This window comes from Ranitomeya imitator, chromosome 5 (genome assembly GCF_032444005.1).
Source record: "Ranitomeya imitator isolate aRanImi1 chromosome 5, aRanImi1.pri, whole genome shotgun sequence".
Lineage (NCBI taxonomy): Eukaryota > Metazoa > Chordata > Amphibia > Anura > Dendrobatidae > Ranitomeya > Ranitomeya imitator.
The window spans coordinates 680,453,688-680,467,439 of NC_091286.1; the positions used below are offsets into that span (position 1 = coordinate 680,453,688).

Below are 13,752 nucleotides of genomic sequence, written 5' to 3' on the forward strand. Positions count from 1 at the left end.
GAGCAAAACCGGAGGGCATTGTACTACAGTGACGTTGCCCATAATTACCTGTGGCACAGCAGCACTCAGCAGCCTGGAGTCGCAGCTAGAGGACACCAACAATCATCGTTCGAGCTGCCTGCCATACAGGTACCTGTCCCAGAACAGGAGAACGAACAACTACCTTGCAGAGTCACTGTAAGGAGGTTGCTGTCCCTGCTCCTTACCTGGAACCACTTAGTCAGACAGCTGGGTTGTCGGGGGGAAGACTTTCTGCTCTGGACACTAGGGACCATGTGACGGCTGGGGCAGGGAGGAAGAGACGGAGGTGTGGTCAGAAAAGTGCGGGAGAGCAGAGCGCGCCAGAGAGAGGGGACAGCTGCACAGAGAGAGGGCAGGCTGCAGCGTCACGCTCCTCATGACAGAGTGCTCCCTGTGAGGGCACTAAGGCTGGAGTGAGAGTGGGGACTTGGAAGCCTCCATAATCTGAGAAGACTCTTCCCCTGACAGTGCAGCGCTGGTGACCGCAGCCCTGGTGACCGCAGTGACAAGCAAAGATCCCTGAGTGTGATAAGTAACTGCCCAGTGTGTGTGTGTGACGTCGTTACTACAGAGAAGCTGCTAGGCTTACAGAGACTCCTGCAGCAGTGACAGACGAGACTGTGCTACTTCCTGATTTCAGTTTCACGTTGAACAGAAAAGTCTTAACCCCAGAGTTTCCAGGAAACGGAGAAGAGACTTCTATTCCCTGGTCTCCGCAGTGTCAATACAGAGACTGTGATTCTTGGTGAGAGACTTAACAGTGCGGAGCCCCTGATTCCTGGCTGTGCTGTAAAAGCTAAAGACTGCATCTTGTGAGTACATGAAAGCGGACCCTGCTGGTGACTGTACCCACGCTGGAATTAGGACTCTCCAGTCAGGACCTCCCTGGACTGATAAGTCACAAGAACACTCGTTAACCCTTTTGTTCTTGCTTAACAGTTTACTGTTTGATTTACCTCTATTAACCCCCTGTTTACTCCCTGCGAGGAGAATCTTACTCCTGTTAATAAATTCCCCTCAACAGTTGGTCTGTCTGTTCCGTGGTGACATACGCAACCCTGCACTCTATTACAACACTTAGTGGCAGCAGGGATTTAGAGACAGAAAGCGCAGAGTGGTAGGCTCCCACCTGACTTACCCAGGGGAACTTGCTTGTCTCTGTACTGCCCGGACTTCTCTGCCTGCCCTGTGGTCTGATGCCCTGGACTGTGGCTGCTGAAACCAACAGTAAACAAGGTAAAGAGACTGCAAACCTGTGTCCTCGTTATTCTCTGCACCTCTCACCATACCACCATCTACACACTGGAAACCCTGGGGACACACTTCACCTGTGGGAAGTTATACCATCTAGCTGCCATAACATCACCCCAGAAGACCCCTTAAAGCAGCGTCGGTCACCCTGACCGAACACCACAGGTGGCGTCACAAACACAAACTTTATCCCTTTAAAGACCTTTCCCTTTTACATGGGCGCCCGGGGCCACGGTCCGGGTCACAGCCACTGTGACATCCCTCCTGCGAACACCGGACCCGGTACCGAGTACCCCATGGCCCTGGCGGGTGACTCGTATATATAATTCCACATGTGTTAATTCATAGTTTTGATGCCTTCAGTGTGATTGTACAATTTTCATAGTAATGAAAATACAGAAAAATCTTTAAATGAGAAGGTGTATCCAAACTTTTGGTCTGTACTGTATACACAGTATTGCCCAGCGTGCCATATATAATACTGCACCCAGTGTACTATATGTAATACCGCACGATATATAGTGCTATGCACAGTATTATTATTATTATTTATTTCTATAGCACCATTGATTCCATGGTGCTGTACATGAGGAGGGGTTACATACAAAATACAGATATCACTTACAGTAAACTAACAATGACGGACTGATACAGAGGGGCGAGGACCCTGCCCATGCGGGCTTACATTCTACAGGATGGTGGGGAAGGAGACAATAGGTTGAGGGTTGCTGCAGCTCCAGTGTTGGTGAGGCGGTAGCTCCGGTGTTGGTGAGGCGGTAGCTCCGGTGTTGGTGAGGCGGTAGCTCCGGTGTTGGTGAGGCGGTAGCTCCGGTGTTGGTGAGGCGGTAGCTCCGGTGTTGGTGAGGCGGTAGCTCCGGTAGTGGTGAGGAGGCAGCGGTGTCAGTGCAGGCTGTAGACTTTCCTGAAGAGATGAGTTTTCAGGTTTCGTCTGAAGGATCCGACTGTGGTTGATAGTCGGACGTGTTGGGGCAGAGAGTTCCAGAGGATGGGGGATATTCGGGAGAAGTCTTGGAGGCGGTTGGATAATGAGCAAATAAGTGTGGAGGAGAGAAGGAGGTCTTGGGAGGACCGGAGATCACGTGAGGGAAGATATCGGGAGATTAGTTCAGAGATATATGGATGAGACAGGTTATGGACGGCTTTGGAGGTCAGTATTAGTAGTTTGAACTGAATACGCTGAGGGAATGGGAGCCAGTGAAGAGATTTGCAGAGGGGGGAAGCAGAGGAGTAGCGAGGAGAGATGGATTAGTCGGGCAGCAGAGTTAAGGATGGACTGGAGAGGTGCAAGGGTGTTAGCAGGGAGGCCGCAGAAAAGGATGTTGCAGTAGTCGAGGCGGGAGATGATGAGGGCATGCACAAGCATTTTAGTAGATTGAGGGTTGAGGAAAGGACGGATTCTGGAGATATTTTTGAGCTGGAGGCGACAGGAGGTGGAAAGAGCTTGGATGTGCGGTTTGAAGGACAGGGCAGAGTCAAAGGTTACTCCGAGGCAGCGGACATCCGGTACGGGGGAAAGCATGATGTCGTTAATTGCGATAGATAGGTCAGGTAAGGAATATCTATGGGATGGAGGAAAGATGATGAGTTCAGATTTGTCCACATTGAGTTTGAGGAAGCGAGAGGAGAAGAAGGAGGATATGGCTGATAGACACTCTGGGATTCTGGACAGCAGAGAGGAAGATCTGAGTGTCATCAGCATAGAGGTGGTACTGGAATCCATGAGACTTTATGAGTTGTCCCAGGCCAAGTGTGTAGATTGAGAACAGAGCCTTGGGGGACTCCAACAGAGAGAGGGTGGGATGAGGAGGTAGTATGGGAGTGGGAGACGCTGAATGTGCGGCTGGAAAGGTACGAGGAGATCCAGGATGGGGCGAAGTCTTTGATGCCAAAGGAGGAGAGGATCTGTAGTAGGAGGCAGTGGTCAACTGTGTCGAAAGCAGAGGACAGGTCTAGAAGGAGGAGTATAGAAAATTGTCCAATATGCCATATATAATACTGCACCATATATAGCGCTATACACAGTATTTATACAGTACAGCCCAGCGTTTCATATATAATACCGCACCCAGTGTACTATATGTAATACTGCATGATATATAGTGCTATACACAGTATATACACAGTATGTACACAGCCCAGCGTGCCATATATAATACCGCACCCAGTGTACTATATGTAATACTGCATGATATATAGTGCTATACACAGTATATACACAGTATGTACACAGCCCAGCGTGCCATATAGAACATTATGCTCGTTTTTCCTTTCCCAGAAATCCCTATTCCACCGCTCTCAGACGCTGACGTACCGTAATGGCTACAGTCGCCCGGTGCTTCCCACGGTCGGGGTCGGCAGGGAGCCGGTCACAGTGAACCAGCTGTCACAGGCGGAAGTAGACGAACTCGCCAACAAGAGACCCACCCTGACCTACGGGCGAGTGACGCAGGCGCCACCGTCCAGCTTCACCCCGGTGTATGTGGTGTTCGACAAGAAGGTAAATCAGGAGGGAATAAATCCGACCGGCGTCCATGTCACTGACATCTGCTTCCCTTTAGGTTTTACGGTTTGAGGGTTACTTCAAAGAAGCCGTGCCCATCTCCCAGGACGAAGTGTGGCGGGTGCGGAGAGTGAGCGTCTACTACTACCTGGAGGACGACACCATCTCCGTGGTGGAGCCCCCGGTGGAGAACTCCGGAATACCCCAAGGCACACTTATGAAGCGGCAGAGACACCCTAAAAACGATCACGGGGATCACTACCACTGGAAGGATCTCAACGTGGGCATCAACCTCACTCTGTACGGCCGGACCCTCCGCCTCGTCAGCTGCGACAGGTTCACGCAGGTGAGGAGCCAGAACAGGCCGAACTTGGGGAAACAAGTTGCACAAACTTTTTCTGAAACTTTTTCTGTAACTTTTTCCATATGTATCCAGTGCTGTAAAGTGTCGTCTTCTTACACAGGATTTCCTAGAGAGCGAGGGCATCGAACTGAACCCACCAGATCTAATCCCTACTGATCCCTACACCGAGCTCCGCAGGGATCCGGACCGCACCTTCACCACGCCGCCCGACTTTGACAAACTGAAGCAATTCCTGACTATGGACCGCAAGGTATCAGTCATTATAAAGACAGGAACAGTCCTAAAATTCAGCGTAAATCGGACCTAAAAGTGACCAACATGGTCCTGAACCGATAATCCGTCAGTGCCTGTAGCCACCACTAGGGGGAGCTCAGGAGCTTATTGCAGACCCTTCCCACCACGGCCAGATTTTTCTTTTCCCTATTTTTCTCTCCCCTCCTTCCAAGATTCGTAACTTTTTTTTTTTTTACATCTACATAGCTGAGTGAGGGCTTGTTTTTTTCGGGACGAGTTGAGGATTTGAATGACACCATCCATTTTACCATATAATGCATTGAAAAATGGGGTAAAAATACCTTCATTTATTAGGATCTGTAAAAGTTTTAGTTTGTATCAACATTTTCTAAGACTCATACATTTTTTTTATTATTCCATCATTAAATAGTGATATATTTTCATAGATCAGACTTCTGGGAACCCAACGACACCAAATGTTTATAAAATTATAAATATATATTTATATATTTTTTATTATTTATATTTTTAATTTATTTATTTTTAATTAAAAAATATATATATTTTTTTTATTTTATTTTTTTTATTTTGGAAAAGAGAAATAATTCTAACTCCCATTAATTTCCCTGCGTGTTACAGAAATGTCTCAGTCGCCCTCTGATGTTTCCACAGCCCCGTCTTCTCATGATCGGGGCCTGGACAGATCATTCCCATTTCAGCCATAATCAGTCTCCCCCTTTAAGTGGATTGTCCACCTCTGATAAAACGTTGTCACTTACTGGACCTCCACCGCTCCTTCGTACTGTGGTGCTCACATAGAGCCATCCACTGGAAAAGAAAGCCAGGAGTCCGATGGGGGACACTAGCAGCAGTACGGAGGAGTACGTTTTTATGTTTTTGTGGAGTTTTTTTTTTTGCATTTGTGCACCACCATAGGACTATTTTTGCTAATTTTTTAAGCTTTCAACAACCCCTTTAATTGAAGCTGACTGGATGCAATTGTAACAACCCATCAGCTGTGATAAGTTTATCTCCGTACACCGCTTCCTTCCCAGGTCCTACGCTTTTTCTCTCTCTGGGACGACTCTGGCAGCATGTTCGGAGAGACGCGGCCGGTCATCATACACTATTATCTCATGGATGACACCGTGGAGGTCCGGGAGGTCCACGAAAGAAACGACGGGAGGGATCCCTTCCCCGTTTTAATGAAGCGGCAGCACCTTCCGAAATCTGTGAAGGATCTCAGAGGTGAGAGAGCGTCTGGGTGCTACATTCTTGCTCATACCGGAAGCTTCTGGGAAGTGTGGAGACGTTCTGGATTCTGGGAAGAGTTGGCAAATCTTCGGGGCGCCACACAAATTTTTGCCTTTCATGTTTCATCCCTTTTTTTTTTCCCCCACAGATACTTTTCCAAAATGTGTCCTGGAACTCTCAGACAAGGAGGTGACGGAGTGGTATTCCCCCCGGGATTTCATGGTGGGCCGTCACGTCACCATCATGGGGCGGAAGTTCTTCTTGTACGACTGTGACGCCTACACCCGAGACTTCTACCAGCAGAACCTGGGAATCCAGGACGTGACACCTGTCGACGTCAAGAAGCCGCCCGAGGAAGAAGCGAGACAGGTAGACGTACAGCGAGACCCCAGGAGGGCGCCGCTAGGGGGGGGATACAAGTAGTGACTTGTCTCTGTCTCCCCCCAGGAGATCCCCCCTTACAATGGCTACGGTCTGCTGGAAGACTCTCTCCAGAACTGTCTCACCCTGGTGCCCAAACCGCCCAAGAAGGACGTGATCAAGATGCTGGAGAACGACCACAACATCCTGAGATACGCCGCCACTCTGGTACGCTCCCGCATCCTATACTTTCCACGGGGGGCGGGCGACCTGGACCACTCAACTAATGCCCCTCTATGCCTCCCTAGGACTCGATGAACCCTGAACACAGCGGGCGACGCTTCATCCTGTCCTACTTCCTCTCAGACGACACCGTCAGTATTTTCGAGCCCCAGATCCGCAACTCGGGAATCATAGGAGGGAAATTCTTAGAAAAGAGTAGAATTCCCAAACCGGGCTCCTCCATGAACGACCCAGTCTACTACGGCCCCGCCGACTTCACTATTGGCGCCGTCATTGAAGGTGAGGTGGTCTGACCCCGAGACCTTCACTTATCAGGGGCTGCCACTAGGTGGTGACGTATGTGCAACTGGTTTAAATAGGAGATGTGTGTACACAGCGCCGCCCTAGTGGTGGCAACAGGAAAAATAGACATTGTTAACACGACGCCATTCCTCTAGTTTTCAGCCACCGGTTCATCATCACGGACGCAGACCTGTACGTCCTCAACTACATGAAGGCTCACCAGCATCAGTTTCCCTGCGAGGTGCTGAAGTCATTGGAGAAGCACCTGCAGCCACAAGAGGGCGAGAGAGAGCCGGGGTAAGAGGACAGCGAATCAGAGAGCAGCTCTGAGCACACGGCACACATCACATGACAGAATATCCAATATTCTGGATTATCGGACAGTCAGAGTCAGGAGACAAGTAGGTAAAACTCATGCAGCTCTAGGACAGATGCCAGATTATCAGAATTTTCCGTGTAAATGGGTTATCACATTTTCTGAATTATCAGGTTGAGCATTATCAAGCTTTATGGGCTATTGGGTGTTGGATTATCAAACTTTCCAAGTGTCAGGTGCTGGATTATCAGACATTCTTGGTCTCAGGTGCTGGATTAAAAGATTTTCTGGGTGTCGTTTGCTGGATTATTGGACATCAATGGTCTCGGGTGCTGGATTATCAGATTTTCTGGGTGTCATTTGCTGGATTATTGGACATCAATGGTCTCGGGTGCTTGATTATCAGATTTTCTGGGTGTCATTTGCTGGATTTTTGGACATTAATGGTCTCGGGTGCAGGATTATCAGATTTTCTGGGTGTCATTTGCTGGATTATTGGACATTAATGGTCTCGGGTGCAGGATTATCAGATTTTCTGGGTGTCATTTGCTGGATTATTGGACATCAATGGTCTCGGGTGCAGGATTATCAGATTTTCTGGGTGTCATTTGCTGGATTATTGGACATCAATGGTCTGGGGTGCAGGATTATCAGATTTTCTGGGTGTCATTTGATGGATTATTGGACATCAATGGTCTCGGGTGCAGGATTATCAGATTTTCTGGGTGTCATTTGATGGATTATTGGACATCAATGGTCTCGGGTGCAGGATTATCAGATTTTCTGGGTGTCATTTGGACAATTTACAAGGCTCTCTGGATTACCAGGGGCCGGATTATCAGATTTTCTGGGTGTCATTTGCTGGATTATTGGACATTAATGGTCTCGGGTGCAGGATTATCAGATTTTCTGGGTGTCATTTGCTGGATTATTGGACATCAATGGTCTCGGGTGCAGGATTATCAGATTTTCTGGGTGTCATTTGCTGGATTATTGGACATCAATGGTCTGGGGTGCAGGATTATCAGATTTTCTGGGTGTCATTTGATGGATTATTGGACATCAATGGTCTCGGGTGCAGGATTATCAGATTTTCTGGGTGTCATTTGATGGATTATTGGACATCAATGGTCTCGGGTGCAGGATTATCAGATTTTCTGGGTGTCATTTGATGGACATTAATGGTCTCGGGTGCTGGATTAAAAGATTTTCTGGGTGTCATTTGCTGGATTATTGGGCATCAATGGTCTCGGGTGCTGGATTATCAGATTTTCTGGGTGTCATTTGCTGGATTATTGGACATTAATGGTCTCGGGTGCTGGATTATCAGATTTTCTGGGTGTCAGATGCTAGATTATTGGACATTAATGGTCTCGGGTGCTGGATTATCAGATTTTTTGGGTATTAATGTTAAATTAGGAAACTTTCTGGGTACTGGGTGCCAATTTACAAGGCTCTCTGGATTACCAGGGGCCGGATTATCAGATTTTCTGGGTGTCATTTGCTGGATTATTGGACATTAATGGTCTCGGGTGCTGGATTATCAGATTTTCTGAGTGTCATTTGCTGAATTATTGGACATTAATGGTCTCGGGTGCAGGATTATCAGATTTTCTGGGTATTAATGTTAAATTAGGAAACTTTCTGGGTACTGGTGCCAATTTATAAGGCTCTCTGGATTACCAGGAGCCGGATTATCAGATTTTCTGGGTGTCATTTGCTGGATTATTGGACATTAATGGTCTCGGGTGCTGGATTATCAGATTTTCTGGGTGTCATTTGCTGGATTATTGGACATTAATGGTCTCTGGTGCTGGATTATCAGATTTTCTGGGTGTCAGATGCTGGATTATTGGACATTAAGGGTCTCGGGTGCTGGATTATCACATTTTCTGGGTATTAATGTTAAATTAGGAAACTTTCTGGGTACTGGGTGCCAATTTATAAGGCTCTCTGGATTACCAGGGGCCGGATTATCAGATTTTTAGGCTATTAGATGCCAGATTATCAGATTTTCTGAGTTATCAGTTTCTGGATGTTCAGTTTTTTGGAGTCTCTGTTGCTTATTAGAAGATTTCCTCTGTTTTGGGGACCAGATTATCAGATTTTCTAGGATACTGGATGACAGATTATCAGATTTTTTTGGATTATCAAGTCACTGATTATCAGATTTTTTCAGGGTATCTGGCGGCTGATTGGCTGTTTTCCTATAACAAATTATGTGTTGGTTCCTGGCTGCTCATCACCTCCCCCTAGTGGATGGATGTAGAACTACATCTGTGTACAACGCTACGCCCAGAACAGTGGATACTATGAATAATGTACAAAAACCAGAATATGGCCTCCATGGAAAGCCAGGAGGCACTAATGCACCTTCTGAATCCATCAGAAAAAAATATATATGTTCTACTGGACTCATAGAAACATTGCTGTAATGAATTATGTAAACATATATACTTATTATTATTTTTCTTATTATTTAGAGAAAGATTATATATATATATATATATATATATATATATATATATATATATATATATATATATATATATATATATATAGTGGGGAAAAAATGAAGTCCGCACTCCTCTTTTGAAAAAAGAATATAAGTTGTGGTTTTAATAGGCCATAGGGGCTTCAGCAACGTTTTGGCTCCAAGTGTCAGCCTTTCTCATGCCAACTTTTTGTGTTCATCTATAGAAAAATAAACATTTCTTATTATTTCCTTAGAGATATATATATATATAGATATATATATATATATATATATATATATATATATATATATATATATATATATATATATATATACACACACACACACATATATATACACATATATACAGGTGCTTATCACAAAACGAGAATTTCTTTCAGTTCTTCAATACAAATAGTGAAACATATATTATATAGAGTCATTACAGAGTGATCTATTTCACGTGTTTATTTCTGTTAATGTTGATGATTATGGCTTACAGCCAATGAGAACCCCAAAGTCATTATCTCAGTAAATTAGAATACTTTATAACACCGGCTTGAAAAATGATTTTTTTCGAGCACACAATCCAAGCTGCTGGAGGTCTGGTGTGAAGTGTCCACAATCAGTGATGGTTTGGGGAGCCATGTCATCTGCTGGTGTAGGTCCACTGTGTTTTATCAAGACCAAGGTCAGCGCAGCCGTCTACCAGGAAAAAAAAAAAAAAAAGGAGCCCCGACCAAGTATTGAGTGCATTTACTGAACTTACATTTCAGTAGGACGACATTTCAGATTTTAAAATAATTTTTTCAAGCTGGTGTTATAAAGTATTCTAATTTACTGAGATAATGACTTTTGGGTTTTCATTGGCTGTAAGCCATAATCATCAACATTAACAGAAATAAACATGTGAAATAGATCACTCTGTAATGACTCCATATAATATTAGTTTCACTTTTTGTATTGGAGAATAAATTCACTTTTTGATGATATTCTATTTTGCGAGAAGCACCTGTGTATATATTCTCGTTCTTGGGTCCTGTACCAGAGGCCTCGGAGTCTGAGGGTTCTGCGCAGAATCTTGGCTGTTCCCAGCATTGCTCTTTTCTGGACAGAGAGCTCAGATGTTGCTCCTTGGATCTGTTGTAGCCATTTTCCAAACTTAGGGGTCACTGCTCCAAGTGCTCCGATCACCACTGGAACCACTGTTGCCTTCACCTTCCACATCTTCTCCAGTTCTCCTTTGAGGCGCTGGTATTTCTCCAGCTTCTGATGTTGTGGTCACTTGGCACTGCCACATCTATTATCATTGCTGTCTTCTGACCCTTGTCTACTATGACAATGTCTGGTTCTCCACCACTGTCTCTGGGGTCTTGCACCTGGACTTAGCCCATATGCTGTGCAGATGTTCCTCTATACAATACATTGAGATATATACTCGAGTATAAGCCGAGATTGTCAGCCCATTTTTTAAGGCTAAAAGTGCCCCTCTCGGCTTATACTCGAGTCATTGTCCCAGGGGGTCAGCGGGGGAGCGGCAGCTATCTAATAATACTCACCTGCTCCCGGTGCGGTCTCTGCATTTCCGATGGTTCTCCGGGCGCCGGCAGCTTCTTCCTGTAGTGAGCGGTCACATGGTACCGCTCATTACAGTAATGAATATGGACGTCACTACGCTCTCATAGGGTTGGAGCCGCATATTCATTACTGTAATGAGCGGTACCATGTGACCGCTGAACACAGGAACAAGCTGCAGGCACTAGAGCCCATCGGAAAAGCAGGAACCGCGCCAGGAAGGGGAGTATGACGGGAGGATGAGCCATGCGATATTCACCTGTCCTCGTTCCACCGCCACGCTGTGTCTTCCACGTCCTCTGGCTGTGACGTTCAGGTCAGAGGGCGTGATGACGTGGTTAGTGCGCGCCGCCCCCTGCCTGAACAGTCACTGCGGACCCGGAAGACACGGCGGCGGAACAGGAACAGGTGAATATCGCAAGTGCCAGGGGCCTGAACGACAAGAAGGGAGTATGTCATTTTTTTTTTTAATCGCAGCAGGATACGGGGCATATTATTCTATGGAGCATCTTATGGGGCCATCATTAGCCTTTTATGGAACATTATATGGGGCGTATTTTAATATGGAGCATCTTATGGGGCCCATCATGAACTGTATGGAGCATTATATGGGGCTCCTGATTCAATATGGATAATCAAAAGCACTTAACCTACTGATGTCTCAATTAATTTTACTTTTATTGGTAACTTTTTATTTTTGACATTTACCGGTAGCTGCTGCATTTCCCACCCTAGGCTTATACTCGAGTCATTAAGTTTTCCCAGTTACGGGGGTCGGTATATAATATATATATACATATACACACTTTTTTATTAATATATATATTTTTTCCATAGAACTATATATTTTGTGTATATATATATATATATATATATATATAAAATGGTGTGTATATACACATTTTGTTATTTTCACTATATATGTATATACATTTTTATTTTTTATGTATATTTATTTTACTTCATTGTATGCATTTTAGACTAAAAATAATTTTTTTGCAATTGGATTTCATTAAACATTTTTCACCTTTCACTTTAAACACACTCCTTATTTCCCTGTGCATTGCTGGCTGCAGAATGAGATAACTGAGGCTCCATCAGTGAGCTCCTTTATCAACTGCTCCTTTATTAACTGCTCCTTTGAACAGGGAGGTTGTAATCTGACTTATCTGACTTTTTCGGAGCCTCGTCTAGCTGAAAGCGAAGACATTAGATGTGGTTGTAAAATCGGCACAGATGAGCTCAAAGACACAGACAAGAGCGACAAAGCTCAGCTCAACATAAAGGCGCTCACTGATGGATTCTCAGTTAACTCATTCTGCAGCCAGAAATGTGTAATGAAGCAAAACGATGCTAAATTTTGGAAGTCATGAATTTGGACTGCATGCATTTAAGTAAAATTCCCAGAGGAGGCCATATGCTGTAAGTGAGGATTATCTTCATAAGTTGGCACCCAGTGAAGACTGAAGGAGCCTCCACACAGATCGTGGGAGGTCTAGGAAATGAAAGCGATTTTTGTTTCCCAATATCTCCAGGAGGTAGAAAAGCTGCACAGAACGAATACCTGTGTTACTGCTGAAGGTTTGTTACAGTTACATCCAGTCTGGACAATACTTCTGGATGCTTCATTTTGCTACAGTGTATCAGCCGAGTCCACACTGTTTGTCCCACTGTGGGAAATGATTGCTGCAGACCCTCAGCGGTGCAAAATGAAGGCGTTGGGGGTCCGGATAAAGTTTGCATTCACCGACAGCCAGCAGAGGTGCTGGGATTGTAAATGATAACCTCACTGGGATATGATCAGGCTTTATAAAGCGGTAGGTGTCCATGCAGGATGTAGGGATCACAGGGCCGGGGTGGGATCGCTCCCCTCCTTCCAGTATTCCCGGACCCCGTGGCTGCGGAACGTGATCATTCCTGGACACTGAATCACCCAGGCTGGAAACACAGAATCCAAACCCCCGGCCCCCCACAACCATCCCAGGACACCGCTCACCGCCAAGTCACTAACAAAGCAGCACAGAGTATTTCAGGATAAGGAGTTTGGGTCAGTGTGAGCGAGGGGACGGAGCTATGTGGTGGCGGGGGGGGCGAGACCCTCAGCAGCACAGAGTATTTCAGGATAAGGAGTTTGGGTCAGTGTGAGCGAGGGGACGGAGCTATGTGGGGGCGGGGGGGCGAGACCCTCAGCAGCACAGAGTATTTCAGGAGCGGAGGGCAGATAGAACCACGTAACGTTTATCAGCCATTCTCTCTGATCGACACCATTTTTTATGACTTCGCAGGAGAATCGACGCCCGGGAGACAACGGACGGACACGCGGGAGAATCCGAGCCGATCGATTAAACCTGAGGGGGTCCTAGAACTCTGCTTCCCCCCCCGACTGCAGGACAATAAACCGTTACTTGTTTCATTCCGTCACTAACTACGGTACAAATAAAAATGGTGAAAAAAAAAGAAAAAGGAAAAACTCCCGAGTGGCTTCATCGTCTCCCACAAAAGACAAAAATCTGAGAATACAAAGAGGTGACCTCTGCGCCCCTAAAGATCCAGGGTCCGGGGGGGCTGACATAGGAGAAATTCAATAAAAAGAAACATTTCACAGAAATAATTTGTTTTTGTTTTTTTCTTTTGCTTCTACACCTTTATTTTATTGAAAATAGTCGGTTTACAAAATTGACCAAAAATCATTTGTATAAAATGTTTCCCTCCCGTCCCACATCGAAAAGTAACAAATATAAAAAAAAAAGGCGATAAAGGCACTTAGAGGACAAGATGGAGGCCAAACGGTGGAAGAAGAAGACAGACGCAGATTCCCTTGAGGTTGTTTGGTCCATTGTACAATTACAGTCAGC

The 13,752-nt window shown here is 45.6% G+C and overlaps 1 protein-coding gene across 3 annotated transcripts in view; it reads left to right on the plus strand.

Moving 5' to 3' along the window:
* EFHC1 (EF-hand domain containing 1) overlaps positions 1 to 13,360 on the plus strand; it is a 52,016-nt gene extending 38,656 nt beyond the window's left edge. For all 3 annotated transcript variants that reach the window (XM_069728358.1, XM_069728360.1, XM_069728359.1), the window contains exons 2-10: positions 3,569 to 3,790; positions 3,852 to 4,139; positions 4,258 to 4,407; positions 5,447 to 5,639; positions 5,794 to 6,014; positions 6,093 to 6,233; positions 6,314 to 6,527; positions 6,686 to 6,827; positions 13,183 to 13,360. In XM_069728358.1, coding sequence (XP_069584459.1) covers positions 3,569 to 3,790; positions 3,852 to 4,139; positions 4,258 to 4,407; positions 5,447 to 5,639; positions 5,794 to 6,014; positions 6,093 to 6,233; positions 6,314 to 6,527; positions 6,686 to 6,827; positions 13,183 to 13,243 — 1,632 coding nt within the window. In that variant the 3' untranslated portion in view covers positions 13,244 to 13,360. The remainder of the gene's footprint in view (positions 1 to 3,568; positions 3,791 to 3,851; positions 4,140 to 4,257; positions 4,408 to 5,446; positions 5,640 to 5,793; positions 6,015 to 6,092; positions 6,234 to 6,313; positions 6,528 to 6,685; positions 6,828 to 13,182) is intronic.
* Positions 13,361 to 13,752: the final 392 nt, after the last annotated feature.